The 17,417-nt window shown below is 51.9% G+C and overlaps 1 protein-coding gene across 1 annotated transcript; it reads left to right on the forward strand.

The window, feature by feature from the left end:
• Positions 1-7,526: 7,526 nt before the first annotated feature.
• Positions 7,527-13,322, forward strand: LOC34618712. The gene is made up of 10 exons (XM_026335519.1): positions 7,527-8,503; positions 9,062-9,336; positions 9,536-9,768; positions 9,951-10,223; positions 10,527-11,006; positions 11,267-11,412; positions 11,744-11,790; positions 12,031-12,301; positions 12,504-12,749; positions 13,226-13,322. The coding sequence occupies exons 1-10, from the start codon at positions 7,527-7,529 to the stop codon at positions 13,320-13,322; spliced, it is 3,045 nt and encodes a 1,014-aa protein (XP_026191304.1).
• The last annotated feature ends 4,095 nt before the right edge of the window (positions 13,323-17,417 follow it).

Here is a 17,417-nt window from a genome sequence, read left to right on the forward strand (position 1 = left end):
TGCAATGCTCTACAAAGCAGCGCCACCATCAAACTCTTTCTTAAAATACCGCGCTTTACCGTAGAAGGCATGGGTGTACCAGTCAGGGGGAGCACTGTGAATAATGTGGAGCATAAGGAGAGCTACTCGCACTTCTAAAGGGAGAGGAGCTGTACTTTATAGCAGCAACAACCAGTAACAGTGCGTAAGCAAGAAAGTTAAAAATAGCAATGTCACGCTTTAAGCTGTTTTACGCTCAGAATAATTAGACGAACAACGTTACGCGTTACAAAAGGGCAATACGCTTTCGCGAGGTGCTACCGGGACTTTGGAAAACAAAACTACACGCCCACAGCACCTTGTACGGGAAAATTGTCCGTTCACCCATAAGCATACAGGAATCGAAGGCCGCTTCAAAGGCCCACGAATGTGCAGGGGGCCGTGGCAGCAGTTAAAAAACGCACACAGATTCATGAGCAGCACAGAAGTGACAACCCGCCACTTCGTCACATGCAAAGCGACTCATCAAGGAGCTTACAGGAATATTAATTAAAACAGTCGGGAGTGCAATTTTGCATGATGCACGGACATATTTCACAAACACCCCGAGCCACTTCGCCCTGAGGTGATTGTCGAGAGCCAAGTGTGAAGCTTGAGGGATATACAATGACAGTTAGGTGACGCCAGCTGCCCCCCCTTGTTGCGCAGTCTTCAATGACTTCCTTTCGCTTATAGTAAACAAAGCAGTTAGAGCAATGCTCCGTCGAAAGCTGCCAATACTTCTGACACACTCACAGGTGGAACATAGTTCAAGCAATTTCCGCTGCTTGTACCTGTTCATTCTTGTGGAGCGCCGCGTGTAGTGCTTTCCACTTAGCCTCAAGGGCCTGCACGAAGGCTATCCAGGCCATGGCTGTGGCTTCTCTTGTATTGTCGAGGCCAGTGCTGACAGAGCTCCCGACGCCACGCAGTGAAGTAGACATTCGCGCCGCTAGCTCGGTTGCACGTTCGTGGAGGGCTTCAGCTGTGTGCTCTGCCGCTTCTCTTATTTTTTCGAGCTCAGCTTTCACAGTCGATGTCATAGAAAGCCGGCCACTGGATAAAGCAGCAACCTCAGATTCCTCGCCAAGGCCAGGAGCTGCAGTAACAGTGGCTTCACTGGAAGGCGAGACTTGAGAACTCTCACTGGCAGGCGGGTCTTGAGAACTCTCACTGGGAAGCAAGACTTTAGAGATCTCATTGGAAGGAGAAGCTTCAGATTGCTGATCGGAGGGCAGAGCGTAAACGGCGACAGAGAAGCCTGCAAAAAGCAGCGGGATGAGCTTGGCAAGGCTTGGCATTTTCGACGCGGGGAAAGTAAACTGCTGCGGTAGGATCGACGAAGCTCACCTAATCGCAGAATAGAAGAAAGCACACGCAGCAAGTGTATAGGGATGAGGATTCTTACGTAAATTGTGCACACACTAGCACATATCTTTTACATCATTTGGAAATCAGTTCCCCCACGGTCAGTCGGCTGCAGAAGAGGGTTCCCTAAGTGACACCAGTAGAACACATCATACTAAGTAAGTCGGTAAAGTATGTTACAACGAAAGCAAATTCGGGTCTGTTGGTAGGAATGGGGGTGTTAATTTAGAGGAAATGAGGAAGCAGTGAGGAAGGGAGACGACCAAGCAAGGCCCGCAAAGAAGGTAGCCCGACAATCTTTTATCCTGTTGCTACTAGACGTACGCAAGAAAGGCAACGAGAGAAGCTAAACAGGTTGTAAAATTATGAGGCGATCAACGAGAGAAGCACGCGGCTAATGCATCAACTTTCGAGATGGAAAGCAACGTGCGGGGCAGAGGTGCCCCTTCGCACAGTGCCAAGCAGTCGCCTGGAGGCTGGCTGCCACCTGGTGAAGTAGTCTTATGATATCTTCTTCGATAACAGCGTGAAATCGGCGTTAAAGTGGGGAAGTATGTGAAATGATGTCTGTTCGCCTCACAGTGATACATCCGTATGCCATAAATTTGCACTAGTGCAGCTCAATGATCATTGTACCAAAACGCGGTGGTCAGGGTCCCTCCGGGATACCACAAGGCGAAAGAAAGTTTTCTGCTAACTCCAAAAGCCTAATAATATGCTTTCCTTTGATTTTTAGAGCAGGAAGATTAGCGACACGGCTCCAACTCAACTGAAATGCCTGCTGCCTAGCAAGGCTAGCGGTCTACAAGGAGACCACCTCGGGAGGATTCCCACCACCTTCCCTGCTAAGACAAGATCTGCAGGCCTTCAAGAGCAACATATCATTAATAACTAGACCAAAATGTTAATTCATCACACTTTCATCCTCTCTAAATTAGTTCTTAACCTGTGTCGAAGCTCCTAGCAAGAAAATCGCACTTCGAGCGCCAAACGTCTTGCGCAGCGGATACGCCCCCACATAGCTTAAATGGAGCTGCTTATGTTTGGTGCAGTTGCTAAGTGCCCTTGTAAAACTTGCACTCCACGTTCTCTCTGGGGTTTGCTTACTTCCACCTGTGTCTTCGGGTATTGCGACAGCTCCATACTTCGCCTGCAGCGGGCCAAGCTCCACTGCGGCAATTAGTAGTGTAGTAGGTATGTTCAATGTTTAGCTATCGATTAGCCATATGGCTTAAGTTTTTGCTCAAGCCATCTTCGTTACAAACTAAGGATGGATTCAAATCATAAAGGGCTGTGTAGGATCGAGCTCCTGCTGACAGCTTTGCGACTACGCACAAGCAGTGACCGTATCGGAAGGTGCGGTTACTTTCAACCTCGATATGCCTCGTGACGGGGTTCCAAAGCCCAGTAAAGCTGTAGCAAGACCGTTAAGCTGCACATATTGTACTGATTCCTAAAGCTTATAATTGTGAATGCTTGTCCAACGCCGGCGCTCACCATTCTGACCCGGGAGCAACAATACACGACCAGCCTGATTATGGAACGTTTAAGTACCTTGCACAGTTAATCGGTATATTCTTTCGGTGTGTCACTTGCATGTCTGATATTTTTGAGGTGATGTCTGGCTGCGCTACAGCTCAACACTTTCTTGTATGGTCAAATACTTCCCAGAAGCACTCCCGTCTTCCCCTGCCTGCGCCCCTTACAGTTCCCGACATGCGAAAAAGGACCGCTTGTATGCGCGTAGCTGCATCCTCTAAGTACTCTGAGCATTCACAGCTAGTTGCACATAATAACGACTTGTGCGACTGGTTTGTATTGTCCTTCAATTTATTGTTGCGTAGTACAATAGTTGAGAATTACCGACCGGGTTGTATGTTCGTCGAATTTAGTACTGCAAAGTACGGTCACCTAGACACAAGAATACACAATGTGGTGATTGCATGCACGAGATGCTAAATGTAGTGAGCCGTCAGTAATCCCAGCGTTCAGAGGCTAAAGCCACGCGTAGGCTGGCTATCCCTCTCCCGTCAGGTCCGGAATTCTTAGGGACGCACGCTGGGAATAGCGAGACTTTTTAAAACCGCTGAATAACTTTCTGTTGAGCTTGAAGTGGGTCTGAAGTAAGTATCTCCCTGCGGAGACCGCTGATGCTGCGTAATAGCTGGTAACACCGCGTGTCTCGATGCAGCTGTTGCCCGCTCATTCACTGGTTGTGGGGGAGGTTCGGTATGAGAATTCCCCACAGCATTTGTCCAGTTTCAACATGTGCTTTTAATTATTTCATAGTTTGAGTCATTTGTCACCAGCCTGTAGCAGACCCCGCTGGTGAGGTAAGCGCATGGTAGTACAATGCCAAAGCATGGCATTCCACGCGCATCTTCCTACTACTTAATGGCACCATCTGTAAACATGAACTCATCATCTTTGTTTTCTTGCCAAGTTCCTTTCAAGCTTTGCCCTTTACGCATTTTTTTGTGCTCTCGACTAGCTCTTGGGGATGGCTGCAGTGTCTGTGGTCAAATACTGGTAGAGAATGACAGTTCACAGAAGTTTTTTCTCAAGCGTATGCAATAGAGATGCTAAATGCTTTATTTTATCCTTTTGTAATTGGCAGAGCATTTGACTTTGTGCTACGCGCTTTTTGAGATCCCATATATGCGTGAACGCAGCAGCTCCAAAGTTAGCTAATTCGCGTGATTTGTCAGCTGACCGAAACCTCATGGATACGTCCATGAGATCATGTTGAGCAAATAACTATGACGGGCGTAAGGGTGGACAAACAGTCGAAGCCGGTGGCAGTTGTACGGCATTTTGCACCCTTAGATGAAAGGAAACGAGTGCTTCTTGCGAAGCGTTCATTGAAAGGGAAAACAATTTTACAGTGGCCTTAATTATGTAGGGCGAACCAGATGCTACACTTCGAAATTCTCCGCAAGCCCTGACGCATCGATTTATGCCGAAACCAGCTAAACAAGCTTTGGAAGATTTGTAAACACTCCAACAAGGGAGTCCATTAATACGTGGGTATTCGAGATACGTAAAACATTGGCCACAAAACCCACAACGCAGACCAGCAGCTGCTTTACTAGTGTTTACCTCAGGTCAAACCGAAGGCACTTCGGGAGGTCGCAAGATGGGTAGCGACTAAGCAAATAAGCAACTAACCGGTGAGGCTATCGCAGATGAAGGACTGAGCTTTCTGGAGCGAATGAGCACAGCTTCTTAGTTTTGGGGTGCGCGGGGAGAGACTCATTGGAGTCAGAACCTACGGACGTTCGGGCTGTGACGAAAGGCCCAGTCTCCGGTCCAAGGCGGAGGAGCAAGGAATGTGAGAGGGGACCCGTGCTCCCAAGTAGTCCTGTAGAGCCTTTCAACAATGTGCCTGCTTTTATGGGAGACTGGTTTATATAAACCGGAACTGCAAGTGCATGCAGCAAGCAGAGACCTTGAACAACGAGACTGAACTCAGCGGGAGCAGGCGGCATTGCGAGAAAAGAAGGCAGGTCATGGAAGCGGCAAGCCTGCACGCGGGCTACAACTTAGAGAAGGGATCTCCAGAAGATGGGACTGCCTCTGGGGATTCACTAGGTCAGTTATGCGCAGATAAAGGTTTACATTAGTAATTCAAAATAGCTAGCGTTTCTTTACATTGGATGAAAATGGGCATTTCAACCAAGGCGAGGGCATGGAAGTGCAATATCCCTGGTCTTTTGTTAGCGCAGTCCCCAGAAGTTAGGTGTGTAGGCGAGCGGCAAATTGCAAGGCATAGGAAGGATACGGCAGCTAGATGCCACTTCAAACTAAAAGCGGACCCCATTAATATGGTCGGTGAATTCTATGTTGGACTCATGGAACTTGACGTAAACCGAGGTACGCTAGGGATGGCCCAATCGGGGGCGCGCATGAGGACAAAGCTGTCATTTGAAGGTTGATGTGCCACGATGCACTAGGAAGAAATATCTCCTGGTGTCCTCAACAACGATCTTTTTATCTGTGGTGAGTGGGGTAGGGTCGGTGCGTCAACAAGGTGAGGCAGAGTCTTCATGTGGGCGGCTCTGTAGTGCAACAGGAGAAGATGATTGTTAGCATCCAGTGCTGAAGTAGTACGCCTTCTGATGTCATTTACCTAGTGTACTTGTTTTCTGTTCCTCCTAGCAAAAACGCTTACACATTTTAGCGCGCCGACACCAGCAGACCATGCCGTTGCCACGGTAGTGTAGATTTGGTTCCACACTCGTAGTCGGCAAGTGTGTGCCTGTTCCTCCCCGTCCTTCGTCTCCACTTCACCTATGTAGCTGGCGCACATATTTGCTTGTATCTGGAGAGTGGCGAAGGGGCTGAAGCTTTTTCACTGTCCTGCACGCTGTTGACTACGACCTACGGGTACAGAGCGTGGTGGTATTTGCATGGAAACGGAGGAGTATTGGGTTTAGCTGCAATGAAATAGAAATATTTTGGTTAGTTGTATGCTTCTAGAGATTAATAATGAGTTGGAGAATTGGAACATTTTTACGGATATTTTTTTAACAGATTACTGTTTGCTCGATACATCAAAGCACATCGTTGGGTGCGTGTGTGTTCGTTGTGATATGCAACTAGCTCTACTTGATCAAGGGGCTAAGAAAATGTATCCGTATTCACTGTAGATGTCCCCATTCCTTCTGGTGGAAAAATCTGGAAGCCCCAGCAGGGTAAAGCGAAACTCATTCAAGGAGGCATTGAAACACTTTGTATTGAGTTTGCTTAAATGTTCATATCCCCTCAGGTCCCGAGACTCTGAAAGGCTTGAGCAGGATAAAGCGGTAATTCTTCTAAAAGCGCTTGTTTTAAAATCTACAAAGTTCGTATTGTTTCGGGAGTTAAGTGTCTCCCTCTGAATTCTTTAAGTGGATAGCACCACCACCACCAGGACAGGGGATGGGCGAGGAACAGTTGTACCGAAGCATGCGGTGCTAACAACCCTCCATCTAAGGTCTCCGTTGGGAGACACTTCATTCTCGAAGCAATTCGAACTTAGAAGATATTCAGTGTTTTTCAAGAAAAAAATTACCACTTTACCCTGCCAAAGGCTCTTAGAGCCTCGTATCTGAAGGGGTAGGAACTGCCAGTGTGCACGAAATTGTACCCTCTAAACGCTCCTTTACATCAAGGTGCACATCGTATTTAGCAGCACACACATTGAATTGCACCGTTTTGTATAGAGCCAACAGCGCTCAGCTCTAATTAAAAATTACAAACAAAGAAACCAATTGTTCCTTTGTTATCTAGTTATTGGGTAAATATAATTGGTATACTGGAAAGGTGTTTCGGAATGCATTGCCTGCAAAAGTGAAGGTATACACCACAAATTTGCAATGTATGAAGTGAGCCATGCTCTACAGCAAACGGATTAAGTAGGCCGATAAACGAAGCAGTATCGTATTGGTACAATCGGAGCTGACTATTATTCGGCGAGTAAAATTTGCGTATGTGTAATTCCAGCTGCAACACATACCCTTGTCGCTGTTCGTAATTTCACTTCTCCTTTCAGGGTGCGTACTCAATGCCCAGCACTGTCCATTTGAATTAATTCAGGATCAACAGCTATTGGGTAATCAATGCTGTACAGAACTGGTAAGCTTGGCCCTCCCGTCAGTCGCCCCCCTGTGTCTGCATGCATGCAGCGTCCACGCTTCAGCCCCATCCCTAGAAGCCTTTGATTCTTGCATGAAAAGCTTTTTTCAAAGGTTTAAGGTGTAAGTCTGAGAGTTTACGCTCCAGGCGTCAGGGCTTGGTCGATATCCTTTTGGTTCTCAATCCCTCAAGCCTGTGTAGTGTTGCCCAGTTCCCTCCTATGGTCCTTGCGCCCACCAGCGTCAGCCTCCTGACCTGTCCGTCCATAAATTTGTGCAGAGTATCCTCCTCTTCTTCTTTGATGCGTCCTCTGTCTGTGGTGAGGCCCCCAAGAAAGCTCTCCTCCAACACGTTTCGCAGGGGGAGTCTGCTGGCTGCTCCGTCGGTGCCGCGAAGGGGAAATTCCGTGTTTGACGGCCGCGGGTGTCTAGGGCTTGCACCCGCTGCGCAACGTACTCCTCCGCTCCCTTCTAACACCCCCTGTAAGCGTCAGCAGCGAGAGCAGCAGCAACCCCAGCGGCACTATGTCTGCTCTACGGGGGGAAGCCCCCGCATCTCCAGGCACAAAGCCCGCAAACGGCTGGGGAGAGCTGTTTGCCAGAGTCAGCACTCTGGAAGAGGGCCCCCCTGCCCTCCTTTCCCGAATTCATGCCGCCGCCTTCTCGGCGCGTTCCGCAATGTTCGGCTTCGGGGGCGTCCAGCACGAGCAGCTGGGAGCGGCGGCTGCAGCAGCGGCTGCAGCAGCGGCGGGAGCTAAGGCCTATGCGTTCGACCACAGCGAAGCCTTATTGCCAGCACCAGCTCCGGCTGCCTCTTTCGGAGCCAGGGATGGGCTTGCTGCGTCTCTCGCAAGGTACACCCGCGAGTGCAGGCGCTTGCGTTCCCAGGGCCTCATGACTGATGGCGTGGCTTTGAGCGAAGCTCCTGGTGGTGGCGCTGCTGCGGGGGGGAAAGCTGGATCCTCTTTCTCCCAGCAGATTCAGCAGCAGGAGTGGCTTGTGGGTCTAGAAGGCAGCAACAGCGGAGTCGATGTAGCGGCGTTCAGGGGTCTCCGCCGTTTGTATCAAAATGTTGCTGCCGAGGCACGCAGCGCTGCGGAGGCCTCTCAGCAGCAGCTCTTCGCTGCAATCGACATGGAGAGGGATCTCAAGTGCTGGGCAACAACAAAGGCAGCGCTGATGCAGCAGCTTGCGCTGCCGTCCACTGCAGCCGACTCCCTCGCCTCGGGGGGGGGGGGATCGACGCTCCCGCGGCTTCCCAGCACGGCGACAAGGCCTCAAGGCTTCTCCTCCCCCCCGCAAACTTTGCAGCCGCATCCGCTCCTCACAGAGCCTGAGCAGCGAATATTGCATGCGCTGCCTGCTGCCCTTGGACAGCTGCAACGGCAGGAACGGGAGGGCTGGGAGCTGGGCTTAGCTGTGCAGCAGCTGCCTGCAGCAGCGGCTGCTGCAGCAGCGGCTGCTGCAGTAGAACTAGAGCTCCCCTCCGCAGCGGCTGCACAGTCTGCATCTGTGCGTTCCTCCCTGCTCGACAGCTGGGGGGTGTGGCCCCCGGAGCAGCAGCAGCACTGCAGCGAATGGCTGCGTCTGCTGCTGGGCATGTGGCGTTGTGTAGAGGCGTGGAGGAAGGGGCTCGCGCAGCAGAAAAGGGGATCTCTGACGCGCTCGTTGGTGTGCAACGCTGTTGCTGCGCTCGAAGAAGACCGCCGCCTGGCGTCTTGTGCTCCTGACAGCCTGTTGAGTGCAGCGAAAGCAGCGGCAGCGCAGGGGGCTGGCGAGCAGCTCTGCTGCAGCACGAACCTCGCAGTGCCGTGGCTGCAACTTGCAGCCGCGGAGGAGGCTGCAGGAGAGATTCCAGAGAGTCTTAGGGGGAATCTCTGGTGGCCTGCAGTCTACCTGGCATTCCGAAGTGGCGATATTCTGGTAAGCATTCTGCCGAGTCTGCCTGCCCCTTATGAAGAGTGGACGGCTGCAGTGTATTTGGAGGACCCCTGTGTATGCATTTCTTAACACTGCGCCGGCGTGCGTTGCGGATTCGTGCGTGTGCAGTGTCTTCTCAGTCTTGGGGCAGGGGCCTTCCTGCCTCCAGGCTACTGCAGCTTTGCTGCTGCTGCCTCCGCTGCCATTGCTGCCGCAGCAGCTGACCCTTCGGCTGCAGCGCAGCAACAGCAGCAACCGCACCACAAGGAGGAATCTGCGTGGATCCGCGATTTCGGAGAGTATCCGCCAATGCTGCCGTTTGTGTGTCGCCAGTTGGTGGTCCTGTTGCAGCAGACCTCCTTGCAAGCCGTGCAGCGCAACTGCGAGGATAAGGAAGGCCAAAGAGCGGCAGACGGTGAGGAGGCTTTTTTTCTTTGCAGCCCGTGTGTGCTCCGCCTCCTTCAGCGCAGCGGCGCAAGTCGCAGCGAAAAGCCTGCTTCCGTCGACAGCCACGGCAGCACCAGGGGGAGGGAGCTATTGTTGTTGGGTGCTTCGATGAAAAAAGTTCCCTTGTCTGACAGGCCCTGCGTACCTGTTCGGCATGGTGTCTGCAGCACTTCGCGCGCTTGTTGCGGCTCTCCCGGATGCCGCTGCTCTATCCCCTGCAGCTACGACAGCGAGGGGCTGGAGCGACTGTTGCGTTCTGCATCCCCCGCAGCAGCAGCTTCAAGGCGAAGGGGGGGTGCAGCAAGACAATGCTCAGCGGACGGATCCGCATTTGCTGCTGATGCTGTCGCTCCTGCGTCCAGACATCTGGCCTCCCCTGAAACTCTCCGAGACACTGCAGGTCGGAGACGCCGCCTCGCGTTCCTCCTGGAGCTTCTCCTTTCTTGCTGCCCCTGCGAAGAAAGCCTCGCGCTATCATCTCCCGTGATGTACCTTTCTTTCCTCTGCTCGCTGCAGCGGCCTCGATCGAAACGTCTGCGGCAGTGTCTCTCTCGTCGTTGTCTTCTGCCCGCTGTGTTGCAGCAAGTCACTCAAGAGGACTTCCTACACTACAGGCTTCTGCTGCTCCTGGTGCAGGAGAAGCAACAGAGCTCCCAGTCGGAGGCGCACCTGTTGCGTGGCCTCCGCGCGTTAGTCAGCAAAGTCAAGTTGCAGGGGCCCCTCTTTTTCGATCCGCAGCAGCAGCAGCTGCTGCTGCAAACCGGCGCAGTCTCGGCAGCAGCCGATGGAGGCATGCAGCAGCAGCAGGAGGGGGCCTGGGCAGATCCTCAGCGCCGTATTTCAGCTTCTCTCCACGTCAATTTCACTTACACCTGGATGCTAACGCTCTGCGGAGGGGTGATAGACGCTCTCCTGTGGCTCCTTCGGACGTATCCCTTCCTCCGGGTGCGTGAGGCCTTCCCAACGCCTTTTTGTTGGGCGAACTTCCCTGCTGCGTGCAACAGCTGCTGCATGCGAGTTGCAGAGGCACAGCAGCAGTCGCCTGCGCTTCCGCGTAGCCTCCGGATGGACGGAAGAAAGGAAGGAAGCGGTCGGCGAAGAGGCCAATGTCTCGCTGCTATGTGCGTGCGTGTGTTCGTCGTGTGTGGGCTGCCGCAGCGCGTAGCCATGGTGCTGTTGCTGCTGTGCAATAAATTTGGGTGCTTCGAGTCTGCTGCTCTGCTGCACCTGTCCTCCGACGCGCTGCATGAGGCGGCAGAAGCCGCTTGCGGAGCAGCTGCACTCCACCGAGGCGGCTTTGTTGCCGAGTCTCTTGGTCAGGGGGCAGCAACGGGGGGCAGCCTCTGGGGGGACGAAGTCTGGGCTTTAGAGAGGCAGGAACGCGGATCTCCCTCCGAAGGAAGCGTCGCTGAGTTTCTGGCGCAGGATCTGGCGGCTAGCATCAACAGCACCTTCGGCTGTACAGACAGCTCCTCTGCACACGTAGCGGGCCGCCTTGTATTCGCGGCAGAACCCCCTGCCGGATTTGCGAGTGGCGAGCTTGACGGCGTGCGATCCCGGCTGAAGGCTGTGCTGCTCTCTGCTATGGACGAGGGTTTGAAGGGCACTGATCCGTTGGCGAAGCTCGTAACTCTCAGTGTAAGTCTCCCAGTTCCCCTCCCCCGACACACTGCGGCTTCTAGCTGCGCGTGCTGTAGCCTGTTGCTTGCCTCCTCCGTCGGCATGCTGATGCTGTGCTGACACTTTGCTGCAGTCCATTGTCCGTTGAAACCAAAAGCCGACAAATGTCTCGCGTTGAAGCGCAACTACACATGTACATGCACGTGTACATATGCATATGCATGCATCTGTCGAGGACTGCTGCTGCTGCCGCCCTTGTTCGATGGCTATCGCTGCAGCAACTGCCTTTGTTCTGGTCCGTTCCGTTGCTGCCCGCCGTCCTGAGGGACGCCTTTGGAGCCATTACCAAGCCAGGAGTCTTACTGGAAGACTCAGATGCGACTGAAGGAGACTTACCTCCCGGGTTGCTCGAAGCGCTCTTGCTGCATCACCAACCGCAGCAACAGTCGCCCCCTCAGCAGCAGAGGTTCTCAGCCGATTTTTCCCGAAGCAAGAGCAGCAGTCGCCGAGAAGTGCTCGAATATCGACTCGAGGACGAGCTCTGGGGTTCTTACTTCGTTCTGCTCGACGCCGACAACAACTGCAAGAGCAAGAGATGCTCGGCATCTCCGTGGACGGCCTTCGAATGCGAGTCCGTCGTGCAGAGCAGCAGCAGCAGCAGCCACAGCTGTGGCAGCACTGAGGAACTACAACAGCGGCGTCATTTGCTTGAGGAGCGTCCCTTCTTGTTCCTTCTGTATTGCGCCTTGAGACAGGAGGCTCGACGAAGAGGAGATATTCGCAGCGCAGTCGCCGCCTCATGGCTTGTGACAGACGAGCGCTCCACAGCGGGTAGGGACAGTCGACGCTGCTCTTGTCACCTCTTTAAAATGCTTGCTGCGAACTCATTAAGCAGTCATACTTTTCAGGCCTTGTGTGCATGGCATACACACAAGGGCTGTATAGGCACTCGAAGGGTTGGTTTGCTCCTTCTGCTGTAATGTGCGCCGCTCAGAGGGCCTGGTGGACGCGCTGTCCTCTCGGCTTTTCAGCGACTTCGCAGTGGAACCGAATCATCAGCGTCTAGAGCTACGAGCGTTCTTCCTGAGGGCCTTTAATGTCTTGAAGGTGTGCTGCTACCCTCCTTCCTTCCCTCTCCCCTGTGCACCGCAGCCGCAGTGTGCATCCCAGTGCATAGGCGGGAGAGAGGGATTCGAGAAATATGGCCTTCCGAGGGCTGTAGATACTGTGAGATTCGAGTTTAGGGTTGGAATGAGTATGTGCGCAGAGGAGCAGCGCAAGAGTTCCTCGGCGGTTGGATGTGCTCGCTGCCCGCGGATTGTTTCTCTCTCTTTTGAGTTCTGAGCGATTCTTTGAAGCCATGCATACTTTTAACAGCATGCAACTACAGCTGCGGTGCGTTTCCCTGCTCCCTTCGTGCTGGATCACGCTCATCTGTGCTCCCCCTGTCTCAAAGCATGTCTGTCTAGGAGGATTTTAGTTCTGCGTTTGTATACCGTTTCGCCTGAGATCCAGTGTCTTGCCTTGGTGGCACTCCGGGATTGTTCAGACTGCTACCAGACAGCCGAGAGGAGATCGCTGCTTATTTCGCTGCCTCTCACGACACGCAGCTGGTTGCTGGTATATTGGACGCCCTGGTGTTCCTCTTGCAGCAGCTTCTGGCACAAGGGTATCTGGTAAGGCCCTTCCTGTTTTTGAGGCACGCCTCTGCTCACTAACAGGTGGAGCTGATAGCTTAGCTTGGGGTTTGCAGAATGAGCAGCACGCAGACCGCCTGCTGCCTGTTGTGTTTCTTCCGTTCTGCGTTGGGTAACTCGAGGTGTCACCCTTCTCCCTGTATTGCGATTTCCATCCCGAACTGGGCCTTATGCGTGTGGGTGCATGCGCAGCTGGAAAATCTTTTGCCCCTCGAACGTCTTCTCACCTTCCAGTTAGTGGCGACGGAGCGCCTCAGCACCCATGATAGTCCGCGCATAGAGGCCACTCGGAGCATTTTAACACAACTGTCAACGCGTTATTGTGCATAGTAGCTCAACCAGGCACGAAGATTCGAAAGCCTTGTTGCTAGAGCCCGCACGAGTTACAGCGCGCAGCGGTGAAAACCAGAGAGCTTGAGGGCAGCTCCCGCAGCGCACTGCCTTACCGAAGCAGCTGACGCATGCGGGAAGGACTGCAGCTGCAGGGGAAATGTTTTTGACATTAAAACGTACCAAATCCTGCGGTTTTCTTTTTTCCAGGTGCCTTACTAGTGCTCACATCGAACCTGTAGTTATAGACGTCGCCGTTTTAGAGGGTAATTTAGAAACGTGCGGATCAGCGGTAATGCAGGGATAAGGCGCCATTCCTGTGGGTCCCTTAGCAACCCAGGGTTGAGTTGTAATACGTAATCTGTGGAGGCCTCTTCTGAACCACCGCGAACTCAATCATCCCGTCTCCCCTCCCCTCCTCTGCTCCACTTCATCGAAACATAAGGCGGGGCATTGCTTCGGTACGGCAATGTTAAGCTTTGAAGATAAAGGGGCGAAGGAACAGATTAATTGCAACAAGCGGCCCCCATAGATCCATTTGGACTATACTTAGGTAAACACTCGGTCTGCTTACTATGTACGAAGACGCGCTCTCCGGGGATAAGGAGTGGATAGCTGCCACCGGCATTAAGAGAGAAGGAAAATAGTTAAATTTGCATAAGTCTATGTATCTCTGTTGTCCATGGAGAGCCTATTGGACTGCAACTCTAAGATCATGGAATGTCGAGTACTTGAGTACACGAATCCGGAGGCGGGGGCCTCCAGGGGTCACTCCTCCATAGACGAATGAAGTGTATTCTAGTACTATCAACTGAAATATCAAAACACATAGCGAATAAACTGGATTATGGAATAGGTTCAGCCGGTTATTGTGAAAGTAGAGGGGAAAAATTCGAGTTGCTGCTTAACCTGTTGTCCTTTAGTGGTGCCTGCTGTAGAAGGCGGCGCACGCGGTGCGCTGAGCTGCCGGCCTTCTGTTCATATATTCAGTATACCGAGAACGGAATCGCCTCTCATACAAATTTTTAAACCTCTAGTGTAGTGCATGAGTCTTGCGGAATTTTCAGTCTCTTCCGACAAACGGCGGAAGGGCAGGAGCACGAGCAAAAGAGCCGCAACAAAGCAAGGAAATTTGAATCCCATCCATAGAGCCATCCAACAAGCCAAATGCCTAGCCATTTTATGACTATAGATACTGCCAAGGCAGGTTAATATCCCTATGTGCTCATTGTCGTCGGTGCACGAGCAGCACTGCTGTCAAGCACAACATGCCAGTTCTCGCCACTAGGCATTAGTGTCCCTGCTCCTCCAAGCCACACCCTCATGACTTCAATACTTCCCGTAGGAGCCTGTGTCTGCTGGTTACCAGAGCAGCGTGCTCCTTGGATACAAAACATTAATCCCCCGAAGAGTCCTGGCTGCACGATCCCTTTTCACCGGGGTAGGAAAGATAGCATCTCGATAAAATCTCTGCCAAGAGCTTCTACCAAAGGCCTTCGCTAAGGACCTGTATATCAAGGCGCGTTTTCCCGGCTTTTCTTCTTTTGAAGATGGGGGGAGGATTTGATGGCGTTCCCCGGGAGGTTCTGAAGTGGCTGCGTGACCGTAATGTTCAGCTCACGCGGCCAAGCATAAAGTGGGACATGGCTAGCGGCATCCTTGCTGCTCAGATCCTTGAAACATCTTTTCCCCGTGTGGGTCTCATGCCCTGCTGCTAAAGCGTTGCCTCATCTGGTCACTGCAATAAACTGAGCTTTTGATAGCTTTATCAATATTCCCTGCCACATTTAGCCACTCCTTCCGTTCCTTCTCAAACCATTCATGCTTCTTTGATATAGGACGATACATCAGGATGTTAAACCGAAGCTCATTCGTTCTTTGGCCATTCCCTAAACCACGAGCCACAGGCATGATAAATGCACTCTGGAACGTAACTTTACTATGTAATGTGATACTTTCAGTATGTCTCCAGTATGAATTGCGTTTGGCGTTTGAAAGTGTCTACCCGCTGCAGGAAATCCAAGCAATGATGCTGGATCAGGGCATCAGCCTAGAGGCGCGGCGGCACAACTGGGACCACTTGTTGCACTTATGTAGGAGACTAAGCATCGAAATTTCCCCTCCAAAGGTTGAGGAGTGCGTCTATCAGCGTCATGGTAAGCCCGCCCACGCGCTCCGTTCTCTGAACTCTCTGCATGCATTGGCCAGCGCCGCTCTTTCTTTTTCTGTACCCTCCTTAGAATAATGTCCTCTTGATGCCTAATCTATCCATGTACACAAGACTGGACGCGTGTTCCAAAATACTAGACAGTTCTTACAGGCTGTGTGGTAGTGGGAGCTTTCACTGCGAAAGTTAATAAGCCTCTACCCAGTCCACCGAACCCCGTCCGACTCATCAGGCCGAAAATGGCAGCTGAGCTTAAACCTCTCTTGCTGCACAGTCTGAGAAAACGGCAGTCAGCCAATGTACTTGCCTCCCTCAATGCTACCTTATTTTTCTGAACCGAGGCATAACTTAAAGTAGTGTTATGGTGAATCAGGTGACCAGGCACCTATTTTTCCCTTGCCGGTGATTTGATGTTGTTTGTAGAAGCCTGCGTAGAGGTTCTCAACGAGTTGTATAATGCCTTGACCGCGCGTTCTGCTGAGGCTCTAAAAGCGCCAAACCCTAAACCCTCAGAACCATCCTACGCAGCACCAACGGCGTCACAACTTCTGAAGTAAGGGGGTGTTTCGTGTGATAGAGTGTTTCCACGTCCTTTTAGTCTCCTTTTTCTTCTTTTACGGCAGAAACGCCAACGTCAGAGCTGCATTTTCCAGGGGTATCCATGGGAAAAAACAATGCTGGAAGGAACTCGCCATGCCTTTTCTGTTGTCCCCCTCTTACTCCAGGAGTGGTCTGTTATACGTCAGTCCAGATGAGGCAGAGACAAGCGCCAAGACGAAGGCAGTTGTCGAGCATTGCTCTTTGGTACTGAAGCACCAAGCAAAGCGCAGGGCGCGTAGCCCTTAGAGCCCCTAGTACCTGACAAGCCATGCGTACTTGTACTTTGAAATTTAAATTGACATATATAGGCTCGCCATGTCTGCGTATACACATCCAGCAAGGTGAAAGCATTTACGCACACAAAAGACATGAGATAGCTTCCCAATATGACATATGCATCAGAAGAGTGAGCGAAGAAAGCAAAGATTTTTGTGCCACACACGACAACGGTCAACGATGCATCATTCGAGTCCAATAGAAAGCTAGTAAAGGGGTTTGGGGGTATCGACTTTTTGCCTTAGATAGTTCGTCCTTGGGTGACGAAATGGTCACTCTACTGCGCAACGGCAGCTAAATACATGCAAGATGTTACTACAACATACTGAAAGGAGCTGGGAAGCAGGCACCGAGGGGATACCTGTAGAGAGGCTTTCTATGCAGGTCACTCCATTAAGCTCTAGTGAAGGCCTGATAGTGCTCTCATGATGCAATCGCTACGCTGGAGCCTACTCATTCTATGCCTATACATCCATGGCCATGTGCTGCTATTCCAGCGCAGAAGCGCGGCGCACCAACAACGGCTCCTCCGGCTCTATGAACAGCGGCTACCTCGGGGCTCAGAAGATAGTCTCTTTTTGGAGACGCGAGAAAGACCTGTTCCTCCTCCAGCATCACCCTAAGAAAAGAGCATGCAGCCAACATCCTTGGAAGGCCTACCTGGGGGAGCCCATGGTTGCAGCAGCAGCACATGGCGAAAAGAGCAAGGCGCCCTTGCGAGCAGAGTGATAATAGCGTCTCTCTCGGGGCAGTGCTCTAGCAGCAAGACAGTTTACGATTCGCCTCATGGGGCCAAATATATTCAAGGCAATATATCTCTATAGCCGTCAGGTCCCCGCAGAGAAGGCTGAATAGTGTCCTATCTCTGTTCCTTGCTACTTCGTGATCCCCCAAGGCGGCCAGCGCCTCCAGTGTTCATTCTGACCAAACTATCCTAAAAGTATCCGCTCTCGTGGTACTAAATTATCCTTGAAGATTGTAGGAGGCCTCTCAGATTCACATACAAGCGTCGAAGGGCGTAAAGGAACACTGCTAGAAGGCTCGACCTCCACAAGCTCCTCTACATGGGGCCTAGGTGAATAAACTTAATTCATACATCGCTACCCTCCTCCTGTCCGACTCCGTCAGACATGGCAACTTATTTCTGTATAGATCAATTCTGTAAAACTGACTGTTTAGATAAACCTTGGTATATTTAGAGTCGTACTGACGAGCAGATACGCCCCTGTGTGCCAGCTGAGCGCAAGCTGTTTTCCCCCTAAAACCTGCTGGCAAATTCCATCTATACATAGCAGGAAAAGCCTTACATAAGCCTACATGTCTCCGCCAATAACTACAGAATGCGTCCATCGCTCCCTA

The sequence above is a fragment of the Cyclospora cayetanensis genome, unplaced genomic scaffold (assembly GCF_002999335.1).
Source record: "Cyclospora cayetanensis isolate NF1_C8 unplaced genomic scaffold, CcayRef3 CcayRef3_contig_113, whole genome shotgun sequence".
Taxonomy (NCBI): Eukaryota; Apicomplexa; class Conoidasida; order Eucoccidiorida; family Eimeriidae; genus Cyclospora; species Cyclospora cayetanensis.